General features: G+C 35.3%; 1 protein-coding gene across 9 annotated transcripts in view; it reads right to left on the reverse strand.

Annotated features, from left to right (window-relative positions):
- LOC129755977 (uncharacterized) overlaps positions 1-12,730 on the reverse strand; it is a 102,535-nt gene that overhangs the window by 10,051 nt on the left and 79,754 nt on the right. For all 9 annotated transcript variants that reach the window (XM_055752721.1, XM_055752717.1, XM_055752720.1 and 6 more), the window contains exon 3: positions 3,924-4,613. In XM_055752721.1, the coding sequence (XP_055608696.1) occupies positions 3,924-4,613 (690 nt within the window). The remainder of the gene's footprint in view (positions 1-3,923; positions 4,614-12,730) is intronic.

The following is a 12,730-nucleotide window of genomic DNA, read 5'->3' on the forward strand; positions in this document are numbered from 1 at the left end:
GTATCCTTATGTGTAACGTATAGCTTCTAAAGGGTGCCCACGATGAAATTGGCACACTATGAAATTGCTCTAACAATTTTAACCGTTGCACACAGGGGAAAACGATGTAAAAAAGTGATAAAAATTGTATATGCTAAAACGGAGCGTTTAAGACCCATAGTGTCTTCAGGACATTTGACCTATATTTAAAGCACTTTTAAATGAGTTTTTGATAAAAATTATTCAATCACCTAGCAGTGAGATAAAAAAATAATTTTTTGTGATTTTCATTTTAGAGCTATTTTGTCTTTGGCAAGTTTTTAGATTGTAAAAAATGTAGTAATTTTGTTGAAAATGTCAACATCGAAGAAGCTAACCCAAAAGAGTTAGAAGGGTTCAAAATAATATAAAACAATTTTTATTCAAAATTTTCAGTTTTTTAACGATATCTTTCCAGGCCGAGCTTATTCAAGCAAAGTATGTTTAAAGAGTTTTGAGACACTCAAAATCGAAAAGTTTTGTGGAACACACTTAATAAAAATATTATGACTAAAACGAGTTAGATTGGAAAAACTAAGAAAAAATAGCTGTTTTCAAACACCTGTATCTTTCTAGTTCGGATGAGTTCGGTTCATTTTTTGGTTGCATCAGAATAAGACACGTACAAAATAAACAACTTAACGTTGTAAACTCCATGTTTTTATAACGGTGAAACCTGCCTGATTCTGATGCAACCAAAAAATGAACCGAACTCATCCGAACTAAAAAGATACAGGTGTTTGAAAACAGCTATTTTTTCTTAGTTTTTCCAATCTAACTCGTTTCAGTCTGAATATTTTTCTAAGATGTTGACATTTTCAACAAAATTGCTACATTTTTTACAATCTTTAAACTTGCTAATGACATAACTGCTCAAAAATGAAAATTACAAAAAATAATTTTTCGATCTCACAGGTGATTGAATCATTTTTATCAAAAACTCATTTTAAAGTGCTTTAAATTTAGGTCAAATGTCCTGGGTCCTGGGTCAAATGGGTCTGAAACGTTCCGATTTGGCGTAAACAATTTTGATTTCCTTTTTACATCGTTTTCCCCTGTGTGCGTTGGGCAAAATTTAATGAAAATTTGGGTGGATTTATTTCATAGTGTATTGTTTACATCCTGCAAGTTTTGAAGTCCTGTGATCAAAACTCGCGGAAATGGAGTAAAAGATCACAACCGCATAGTTGGGGCCTTCAACCGAAACCCGAACGCCTCCTTTCGGGATGTGGCTAAGAAGCTGCCCCTTAGCCGAAGTTTTGTCCAGAAGGCCAAAACTATAGTTTAACTATAGTTATAACTATAACTATAACTATAACTATAACTATAACTATAACTATAACTATAACTATAACTATAACTATAACTATAACTATAGTTATAACTATTAAACTTCATTTTACTCGTATTTTATTTACATTCCATACTCAAATGCCCGCACCTTGGTCTTAACCCCAGCCATCAACCGTCGTTTTCTGCATGTAAACCCGTACTTTCTTCAGATCCTTGACTTTCTTCACTACCTTAGGTCGTTTAAGAAGGTGCTGCCTCAAAATCGCCCAGTACTTCTCGATGGGGCGGAGCTCCCGAGTGTTGGAAGGGTTGAACATTTTCGACACGAAATTGACCTTATTGTTCGCATACAACAGCACGTCCTTGGAGTAGTGGCATGAGGTCAAATCCAGCCAGAAGATTGTTGGGACGTTGTGGGCCTTCAGGAGAGGAAGCAGCCACTTCTGGAGGCACTCTTTCAAGTACACCTGACCGTTCATCGTGTTCAACAAAAGGTGCATTCCGCTTCCCGCACGTGCAGATGGCTTACCAAACCAGGAATTTATTCGCAAATTTGGACATCTTCTTAGAGCGGACATGCTCTGGAACGCTGAACTGGCCGTGAAAAACAGGTTGCCGGGGATCTGTTTGAAGTCGGCCTTCACATCTGTTTCGTCGTCCATGATGCAGCATTCAACTTTCGTCAGCATGTTGAGGTACAACTTTCTGGCAAGGGTTTTGGCGGACTTGTTCTGCTTCTCGTAGCAATCAGGGGCCTTTTATACCTTGAACGTTCGAAGCCCAGCCTTACCCAGTAAACCATTTAGCCCTGTTATAAGCCGCATAAGGGACGAATAACAGCACTTCAGTGCTTTTAAGCCCTAAAGAACTTTTTGAAATGCCAATAGGCACTGTGGGGATGACGAAGGAAAATAGGCCGTATATTGGTTTGTTATGTAGTGTTTCAGGGCTTTCAAGCCCTGTGCAGGTCAGAGTGACAAAAGTCAATGTCTTCGAAGATGACATCTGATGGGGCGTGGTGAAACAAATATGAACCAAAAAGAAGAAGAAACCACAAACATTGAATAGCGTTTTCGCGATCGGTTTAGGATTATAATTTTGTTTATGGATTTACGCCCCGTTCGAGTCATTTCGGATAAAAAAATTCCTTCGCAGAGCTGGAGTTTTGGCGATATCTGATGGAGCTATCAACTGTTCCAATGGAGCTCTCGATTTGGCCAGCAATGTCGCTCATTAAACACCATCAACCCAAGAATTAAATTAATCGGACAACTGCAGGAGCTGGAGAAATTTTAAATGCAGATTTTCGTTGGTTTTGCGCGGCCAGTTCACCCGGATTACTGTTTGGCAAGTGAAGTGAGGAAAATAAAAGGACACAAATTGGAAATCTTGGAACAAATTTGTGAAGCTCAAATGAGCAGAGCCAGGAGCAGTGTTTTGAAATGAAGTTTTGTTTTATATGTGTTTTTAAATATCAATAAAATGGATTTGTATTTTAAATTCAAATGTTTTATTATTTTCCCCGATATTTTCCTATAAATTGCAACTCCGAATTGTTCATTTAAGAAGGATAAATTTTCGTAGAATGTTAGTAGAACGTAGATAGGTCATGCAGCAGAGGCACCAAGTAATACATGAGGATAAAAATTATAAGTTCGATTCCAGCTCCTATCCAACAGCAATAAAAAAGCTCATGTGTGAGAGAGATGGAAAGGAAACAACAAAAAAACAGCATCGAGTGAAAACGACAAAACATTTTTTGTTTTTTTTTTTGCTAGAAAATATTTTGACAACTTCGCATTGGCGTGTTTAGAAAGTGGGTTCAAGCCGTATATCGGCCGAAATGCACGCCAAAAGTGGCTTTTGAGCAGCCCTTAAGTCGAATGTAGAGCTTTAAAGGCTCTATAAGCTGTTTCTATATTCGACTATAGAGCTGAAATAGGGCCAATTTATACGGCTTAATGGTTACTTGGGTATTTTTCAATCCCTGAAAATTTAATGGCAATCGGATGAAAACTCGAATTTTGCGAATCAATTTTGTGTGTGCAATTTCCTCGTGGACACCCTTTAACTTCAGCTTTCTTGGACACTAAGTGAAAGTTTTCTTGGGCGTTCCGTAGCTGATCCACAGTATATTTTTCGAAGCATGTTTTTTTTGGATTTTTTTCTTAGACTTTGAATAACGAAAAACGAGATGTTGTAGCTAAATAATGACTGAGAAACATGTTTCAGTTACATCACAAGGTTTTCAAAACTATAAATTAAGTAAAAATCGGTTGAGAAACAAGATAGATACAGTTGTTTAAACAAGGAGTGTCAAATTGACACTCAAGGTATGATTAGGAAGTTTTTTTAAGCTTTCAGGGTGCGTTCATGAAAAATAATGCAAAACTAAAGATTTGAAGAATTCATTGAGGGTCCCTGAAAAAAATGTTTTATTTGGATGCACCCGAATAATGTTAAAAGCCGCCAAACTTCCAATAGTGTCATATTGACACTCAAGAGCGGATTAGGGTTAATCGTTTATCCGTTTTCGGAATGCGACAGTCACATGTCTGCCTGAATAATTCCTGCAATTTCCCCCCTCTTGATTCGTCAGTAGTACTACTTACTGAACGGAACGTACTCGTATCCATTCCCGATGCGTCCTTTTTTGGGCGGAAGTGGCGGTCTGATAATGAACTTAGTCCCATCCGGACTGATGATAAACGGGTCGATGTTCATGGCCTTCGAGAAGCTCCACAGCAGATAGATGACGCCCTGTTTCTGTTCCCATTCATCAAACAGGGCATCCCGGAGCGACTGGGGAACCAGCACGTTGATGTCGGTAGAATTGAGCGAAACCGTCGTCAGGGCACCGGCAACACCGACCGCCTCCTTCAGCGAACCGATATCCGTTGGGTCCAGGAAGGTAAGCGGGGGATTTTTCAACTTTTGCACCGAAACACCTTCCTGCTCTCGATGGCGGGAGGAGATTTCGTGATAAACATCCTTCATCGTGGTGAAATTGGCCTCGTCGTCCGTAACCCAGTACGCAAACAGGTGCCGCCGGAAGTTGTCATCGATTTCCGTCATGTTGTCCATTCGAATGGGCTGTCGTTTGAAATCCTGAATGTAGTCTTCCTTGGCGATTGTCTTTTTCATGTTGCTTATCCGATTTTCGTTGATGTAGGACAGGGTTGTGAAGTTGCGGGTGGCATTCGAATTCGGTAGAACGGTGGGCACCGAACCGTACCGGCATATTTTCCACAGCCCTGAGTGTGATGATTTGAAATAGCGTCTGGTTTCCGGTATGAAGATTCCTTTAAAGAAGAAATTTTTAAAAAAAATTCACATTTTAGTACAGATGTATTGAACAGTTATAAGATATTGTTAATTTACATAGGTATTCGAGTCATAAACAATTAGTAGTGAATTTTTGATATCACAATTTACCAATGAGAAAGTGGAACTGACCAGAGTATTAAAATAAAATATGATAAATTTTCGGACTAATAAAATTAGCTATGGGTTTGTACGTCTCGGTGGTCGAGTGGTTAGCGTGGTAAGACGGTAATCGCTGGTCCGCTGATGGCATGGGTTCGATTCCCATCTCGGTACTGGGTGTTAAATGTTAATCTTAAGTTGTCCACGTCATTTATTCAGTCTGTAAAGCCTAAAGCGGCTAAGACGGTGTATGTCTTTTAAAGCCATTCATTGAAGTTAATTTTCGTGAGAAAAAGTTTTCAGACAATATGGAAAAATGCTATTGATCCATTACAATATATGTTTTAAAATATGAAAAAAAAACCCCGGTCAGAGTGATTTTGAAAAAGGGAAGTTTTTCATGCGATGGCAGGTTTTTCAAAACAAACATAATCCAAATTTATAATTTTAAGCTTTAAATAATCTCTGATAATCATGAATCAATCTTGTTCAAAGCAACATAAAATCTTTTAAACAACACATCAAACACTTCTTCTAGAAATTGTTGTTTAGACCCAAACAAACAATCTGACATAGATAAACTAAACTTTCTTTAATTTTTTCACTAAAAACACGGCACTGTTTAATCACACACGATTTCAAGTACGTACTAGACATGAACATTGTATTTTTGTTTTGCATATTTTGGCTACAAAAAAGGGCACTCAAATCCGAATTTTCGTTCAAGATGAGTGTTTGAGACCGATATTCAAGTGAAAGCAGAAAATTTATGATAAATTTTCAGTACACCCCGAAAGTTGTGAAAATAATATTCGCTCTCGTCAACCCACACTACGGGGCAAGTGCAAACGACACTGCCGGGGTAAGTGAAAACGCACCATTAAGCCATGTAACATCAGCCATTTCAGAAAATTCATCACCAAAATGGTTCAGCATTATATCAAAATGGTCAGAAGAGGTATCCAAAGTTAAATGAAGGTCTTTTGCTTAAACAACAGTCACCAAAAAAATGGAGTTCCAAAAAGTTATCAATATTACAAGAAAACAGCGAACATATTAATATAAGTTGATAAAACCTACCGGAACATGTATTCAATTCATTTTAAGACCGATACACTGACGCTTCTGTGAATTAGTCTGGAAAAAGTATTGCGTTTGCACTTGCCCCCATAAACGGGGCAAGTGCAAATTTTAAAAAAAAATCACAAAAGCACCGTTACATTTCACCAACATTTTTTAATTTTTCACTTTGAAAGGGAATTTGTTGAGAACTATTTTAGTGATGCAACGAACGATAATTGATAATTTTTGACAATATAGTACATATTTTTCTAGGACATGTGAAAGTTGAACTATGGTGAAAACCGTTTGCACTTGCCCCGGTGTACCTTAAATAATTTTATTACATTTTTTCATGGGAGAAACATTTTAAAGTGTTTAAAAAGATCTTCAAATCACGTTTTGTAAAATTTTTCTAACAAAGTTTAATAAATCGATTTTTTTTTAAGAAATTTGTTGAGATAACAGCATTGTTTGGAATATTTTTCTAGAACATTTTATATTTGTAAGACATTCCTGTGTCGAGATATAGGGCCTTATTCTGCGAGGCGAGTGACGTGAAGTGACTTGGTTTTTTGGAGTCACCGTATTCTAGCAGGCGAATGCCGTGACTTGAATGAACTTTAGGTGACTTGAATGAACTTTTTTTTACTGTCACCGTATTCTCAGAGGCGAATGGCGTGACTCAAGTCGGTGGCAAGTGACTTTTAGAGTCGTTACCTATTTCGCAGGTGACTCGATATGAAACAAGGTGGAAAGCAAGAAATATACGAAAATCGAACAATATTTTTATCAAATCATGCAGAAAACATGAAAAGCAAATTTTTTCAGTACATGTTCTTTAAACTCTTTTTAAATTTGATTAAGAATTTGATATTCTATATTATGATATATTAGAAAACGTTTTTTTCTTAGACGATTAATGAAGCAGCTAGATCTGCAGCAGTGGTCCCCGCCGCGCCGGTTGATGGACCCGACCCGAAACAGGTAGGTGGGCGAGGTGTCTGCTAAAAAAAAAACAAATGTTTCTCTTTAATTTGCTCATATTTATTAATTTCACAAACAATTTTCTTTTACCGTCTTATTGCACAGTAGGGGCGTGATTTATGAAAAAAAAAAAGAAATTACGCGTAAAAATTTATGAAAAAATTTATTTTAAGAAAATTACCTTTTTCGATTTCGCAAACCTCGGATCGGAGTGATCTAGGTATCTAGGTCTATTTGATCAGCGGCAAATGTTGGTTCTTCAGGTTACCGTTTCGCGACATGCTCGTAAAACCGATTGCTGCTGCAGCGTTAGCAGATTCTGATTTTGAGCTGTTCTTCCTATTCCGACGGCAGAGGGTCCTGAAACTGAAACTCGACCGAGAACTGCCACCGCAACCGAACCGTAACCATGACCCGGGCATCCTCGATCATCTGCGAACTTTGCAAATGTCTTACCTTGCCTCCGTGTGGAAAATTATTGTTGAAAAATAGGCGCTTGCCGTCAACCGGAATCTAACCGAGCCTTCGAAAAACGCAAAAAATTGTTTTGAATCCGTCGAGTCTCGAGCGTGCTTTGACAGCTCGTTTTATTTATCTTGTATTCATGCGAATGAACATAATGGAAAAAAACCAACGAAATATAAAGGGAGGTGATGCATATATTTATGTTCAAAATAAATGGTAACCAAAACACACAGAAAAGTTACTTGTTTGTAGATAAGAATACTTGAGCTAGTTGCAAACAAAAAATAAAATACTTATCAAACAAATCAAAATGCGTTTACACTCAATATTTCAAAGAAAGTGTGAAAAATTGTGCATCGAATTGATCTGATTTGCATCACCTGAAAATGTACGAACGATGGGCAAAAGTCATTTCGGATGAACTTCAACGAAATGTCAATCAATAAAAATAGCTTGATTTTTAAGGTACGTAATTCTTGCTTTTGCATATGGGTCATTCCATACCAAGTGACCATGAAAATGCAACGACCCTCTTCGATTTCACTCAAAATCAGTAGGGTGACTTATTATAACGTTAATAAGAAAAATACAAAGTTTTGGGGGAATCGGACCACCCTCCCTCGAATGGCAGCCCCCCCTTTTTTGAAAATTTGGCAATTTTTGTCAAAAAAACTGTTTTTGTTTTTTTAATATCTCAAAAACGGTAGAAGCTACAGATAAGATAAGACCATCCCTATAAAGAATATGTTATAAGCTATCAAATGAGTTAATAGAAAATTTTCAGCAGTGTTGCCAAACTAGAAAATTTTGCATTTTAAAACTTAAATTGCGATTATCTCAAAATGCCCCCACTTTAATTTTTGATTTGATAGCGCCAATGGATTCAGCGTGAAATTTTACATAAGAATCACTCATTCACTCAAAACAATATGAGCCGTTTCGGAGATATCAAGTTTTTAAGATGGGCAGTTCGTGAAATTTCACCGTTACGCCAATACATCTTATAAATACGCCTCCGAAGGATGGATCTGCTTCCGCATATACTACAGGGTCCGGCAATTGAACTGCTACATTACTTCAACAGTAATTATTTCGTTGCACACGAAACAGTATTGAACGATCCTTCGTAGCTTTGTTTACATAGTCTTAGCTATCATTGCACAGTGGTGCAGAACATCAATCTAGCTATACGAAATTAATAGCGCCCAGGGATGAAGAGATATACGTTTGATGTCTTCAGCAACATTGTTCAATTTTACATGGAGCATATTCTTGCATCAAAAGTTTTGCCGAGGGGTCCACCGATAGCAAGATAAAAAAGCTATCTTTTTAATTTTTCAAATTAGGGCTTTGATGTCTTCGACAAAGTTGTTTATCTGATCAAAATACATAAGTTTGATGAACATGCTAAAGTCCTATCACATCACTCTCTGGAGTTACAGTCAAAGTAAAAAAATCTCTTGAAAAAACAGATTTTTAAACCTGACACGGTGAAGATTGTATGAAATGGTTCGCTGTCTTCGAAACAAAGTTGCAACATGCCACGATCTATAATTGTCTGATATATTATAATGGTTTTAGAAGTTGCTGAACCCTACAGAGCGCATTTAGTGTATTTTATTGGAAATTTTGGAAGGCTCGTCCATCGAAAAGTGCACTTTTCGATGGCAACAAAAAGTGCACTTTTCGATGGACGAGCCTTCCAAAATTTCCAATAAAATACACTAAATTCGCTCTGTAGGGCTTCAGCAACTTCTAAAACCATTATAATATATCAGACAATTATAGATCGTGGCATGTTACAACTTTGTTTCGAAGACAGCGAACCATTTCATCCAATCTTTAACGTGTCAGGTTTAAAAGTCTGTTTTTTCAAGAGATTTTTTTACCTTGACTGTTACTCCAGAGAGTGATGTGATAGAACTTTGGCATGTTCATCAAACTTATGTATTTTGATCAGATAAACAACTTTGTCGAAGACATCAAAGCCCTAATTTGAAAAATTAAAAAGATAGCATTTTTATCTTGCTATCGGTGGACCCCTCGGCAAAACTTTTGATGCAAGAATATGCTCCATGTAAAATTGAACAATGTTGCTGAAGACATCAAACGTATATCTCTTCATCCCTGGGCGCTATTAATTTCGTATAACTAGATTGATGTTCTGCACCACTGTGCAATGATAGCTAAGACTATGTAAACAAAGCTACGAAGGGTCGTTCAATACTGTTTCGTGTGCAACGAAATAATTACTGTTGAAGTAATGTAGCAGTTCAATTGCCGGACCCTGTAGTATATGCGGAAGCAGATCCATCCTTCGGAGGCGTATTTATAAGATGTATTGGCGTAACGGTGAAATTTCACGAACTGCCCATCTTAAAAACTTGATATCTCCGAAACGGCTCATATTGTTTTGAGTGAATGAGTGATTCTTATGTAAAATTTCACGCTGAATCCATTGGCGCTATCAAATCAAAAATTAAAGTGGGGGCATTTTGAGATAATCGCAATTTAAGTTTTAAAATGCAAAATTTTCTAGTTTGGCAACACTGCTGAAAATTTTCTATTAACTCATTTGATAGCTTATAACATATTCTTTATAGGGATGGTCTTATCTTATCTGTAGCTTCTACCGTTTTTGAGATATTAAAAAAACAAAAACAGTTTTTTTGACAAAAATTGCCAAATTTTCAAAAAAGGGGGGGCTGCCATTCGAGGGAGGGTGGTCCGATTCCCCCAAAACTTTGTATTTTTCTTATTAACGTTATAATAAGTCACCCTACTGATTTTGAGCGAAATCGAAGAGGGTCGTTGCATTTTCATGGTCACTTGGTATGGAATGACCCATATGTATTAGGAGATCGAAATAACTTGGCAATTTTGTTAAAACCAGTTATGTGCGCACGATTATGTTTATGTCCATTTTTGTTTTGAATTTACAAAACTTATCATTTAAAAACAAATATCAACAAGTTTTTGATCATAAATTTAAATTTCAGTCAATTTTGTATTTGAATTCAAACCCTAGATAATATAGAAGTTAATGTAATGTACTTAAAACTGATAAAAATGAACTAAACTAAACTAGTTAAAAAAATAATTTAAAAAGAAACATATTTTACGTTATTATTTTCAACATTTTGTATCTTCGCTGAGCTCAAATATTTGAATTATAGAATGAATTGACTAAAAAGCAAATGATAAACCTATCTAGATCTCTGAATTCTAGGTAAGATAAAGAAAAATAAATAACCATAATTTGGACATTAATTGACACTGGCTCATTCGACGTTTAAATTAAATAAATAAAACTAAAAACGAACATATCATGTAGAAATCATTAAATGGGGTAAAATAAATTCTTTTAGTGACTAATATGACTAAATGAGAAATTTGAAATTCTCTAGCCATTAAATTCGTGATTTCTTAAACTAATTTCAATCGCAGAAAGTTTAAAATTTATTTAAGAACAAAAAAAATTAAAAAAGACCGTTTTTTATTTTTATTTTGAAATATTTGATTATTTAATCATCTTTATATTCTAGTAATTTGATAGATTAACTTGAAAGTTTGTATTCCACCTTCTTGGTCACTGGATCCGTAATCAATCAGAGATAAATAAATAAAAAATTAAATTAATTAAAATCAAAAAATTTAAATGAATCTGAAATTTTCAATCCCTAAATCCTAGTTTAAAATGTAATCTGAAATCTTCAAATCCGAATTATGAGTCTCTATCAAAAATCTGTTTGTTTGAATTTTTAACTTATAATCTGAAATGTGTAATAACAATAGATTCTTATTTTTTATGTACATGAACTTCAATCGCAACATTTAAAATCGATCAGAGGATTGTAGATGAATATTAAATGAAATTTTGAATTTGAGTTTTTTTTTTAATATGAATTTTATCTTTGAATTTATGAATATATTTGTCTTATTTTTAATATGAAATAATTAAGGCCTTAATAGCCTTTAGTTGTGCTGGTGGCCGACCAAATAAATCATATAACAAAATGTTATGAAATATGGTTTTTTTTAATTTCTGAATTTTGAATCAACATGAATTTTTTTTATCGAAAAATTAAAATTTATCTGATAATCGTTTATAAAGAACTAAATTTAAGATTTCAGGTTTCAATCTAAATTTGAATTTTGGTATTCTTGAGCTATTTAAAATTTAGATTCTAATTTTTTATCTAAATCTGAAATTTTATCTCAATTCTTAACGCGAACTAGAACGAAAGGCGATTTGCTTATGGATTTACAGCATATCCGAAAAAGATTGGTATGATTCTTTTTAATTCTTACACTTGGTTTGGTTACATAAAAATTAAATGCATTTATTTTCAAATTCTTCATGATTGTGACATCATCCAAGAAATTGAATATCACACTACCTTCTTTGAATGTAACTCACATGTTTGACAGTTCGCATGGTGAACCCGATGAACCTGGTTCATTTGCTCAGGAACGTCAAAATGAAGATCTGTTATTCATTCGCCTCCGAAGCAATGAACTAGTCACCGTGAGTGAGTCGCCTCTCGGAATACCCCGACTAGAGTCACGTGACTACGACTAATGTGACTCCGAGTCACTTCATTCGCGTCGCAGAATAAGGCCCATTAGGATATATTGACAGTTTTACACGAACACCACCTTAGCAGGAGGCCTCAGCCCTAGCCTCAAACCATGGGAGAACAGAATTGATTTTTGAGAAGGGCGCACGATAAACGCGTTTTTCCGGTACTCATATCGACAAATTCGCCCTGTGGAAAAACGATACACGGTGTACGTGTTTTGATTTTTTTGGGCGTTCAGAGTTGCCAAGTGCATTGATATTTGGAAAATGATTATATTTTTTAATTGCATATTGTTCGAATTTTTGCGAGCAACAGAATTGTTTAAGCTTATATAATGTACCATTTTGTATCAATCTTATATTTTGTTATTATCCTTTCAAAAGAGGCGAATGAACTAAATATTTAAAGCCTCTATAAATAAATTAATCAATCAATCAATCAATCAATTGCATATTGTTATTGAAAAACCTTTTCATAAGTACTGAAAATTTGCTATATTCCCGTAGATTTCTAGGAAAAAATGAAATGCAATTAAATGCGTAGAAATTGATTGCAACATTTATCTGAACGGAATAACAACTGCCTGTATCGCACACTTAAACGATGTAGCGAATTATGTGGATTTGTTTATAATAATCAGAGCATGCAGGAGATTATTTTCAAAGTCAACATAGACGGGCTTTCATGAAATTACTTTTTTTGTAACAGTTAATGATTTGGCATTCGTTTAGAAGATAGAAACAAATTTTGAATCTATCAAGCAGTATATGAAAACATATTTCAGATGTTTTAAATTCACCTTGAAAATTCATTAGAAAAATATGGCTTATCTTCATCGATTTTGGGACGCATCATAATGAATTCAAACGTTTAGCTGATGACATTTAAAAAATAATCAA

The sequence above is a fragment of the Uranotaenia lowii genome, chromosome 3 (genome assembly GCF_029784155.1).
Source record: "Uranotaenia lowii strain MFRU-FL chromosome 3, ASM2978415v1, whole genome shotgun sequence".
NCBI classification, from domain to species: domain Eukaryota; kingdom Metazoa; phylum Arthropoda; class Insecta; order Diptera; family Culicidae; genus Uranotaenia; species Uranotaenia lowii.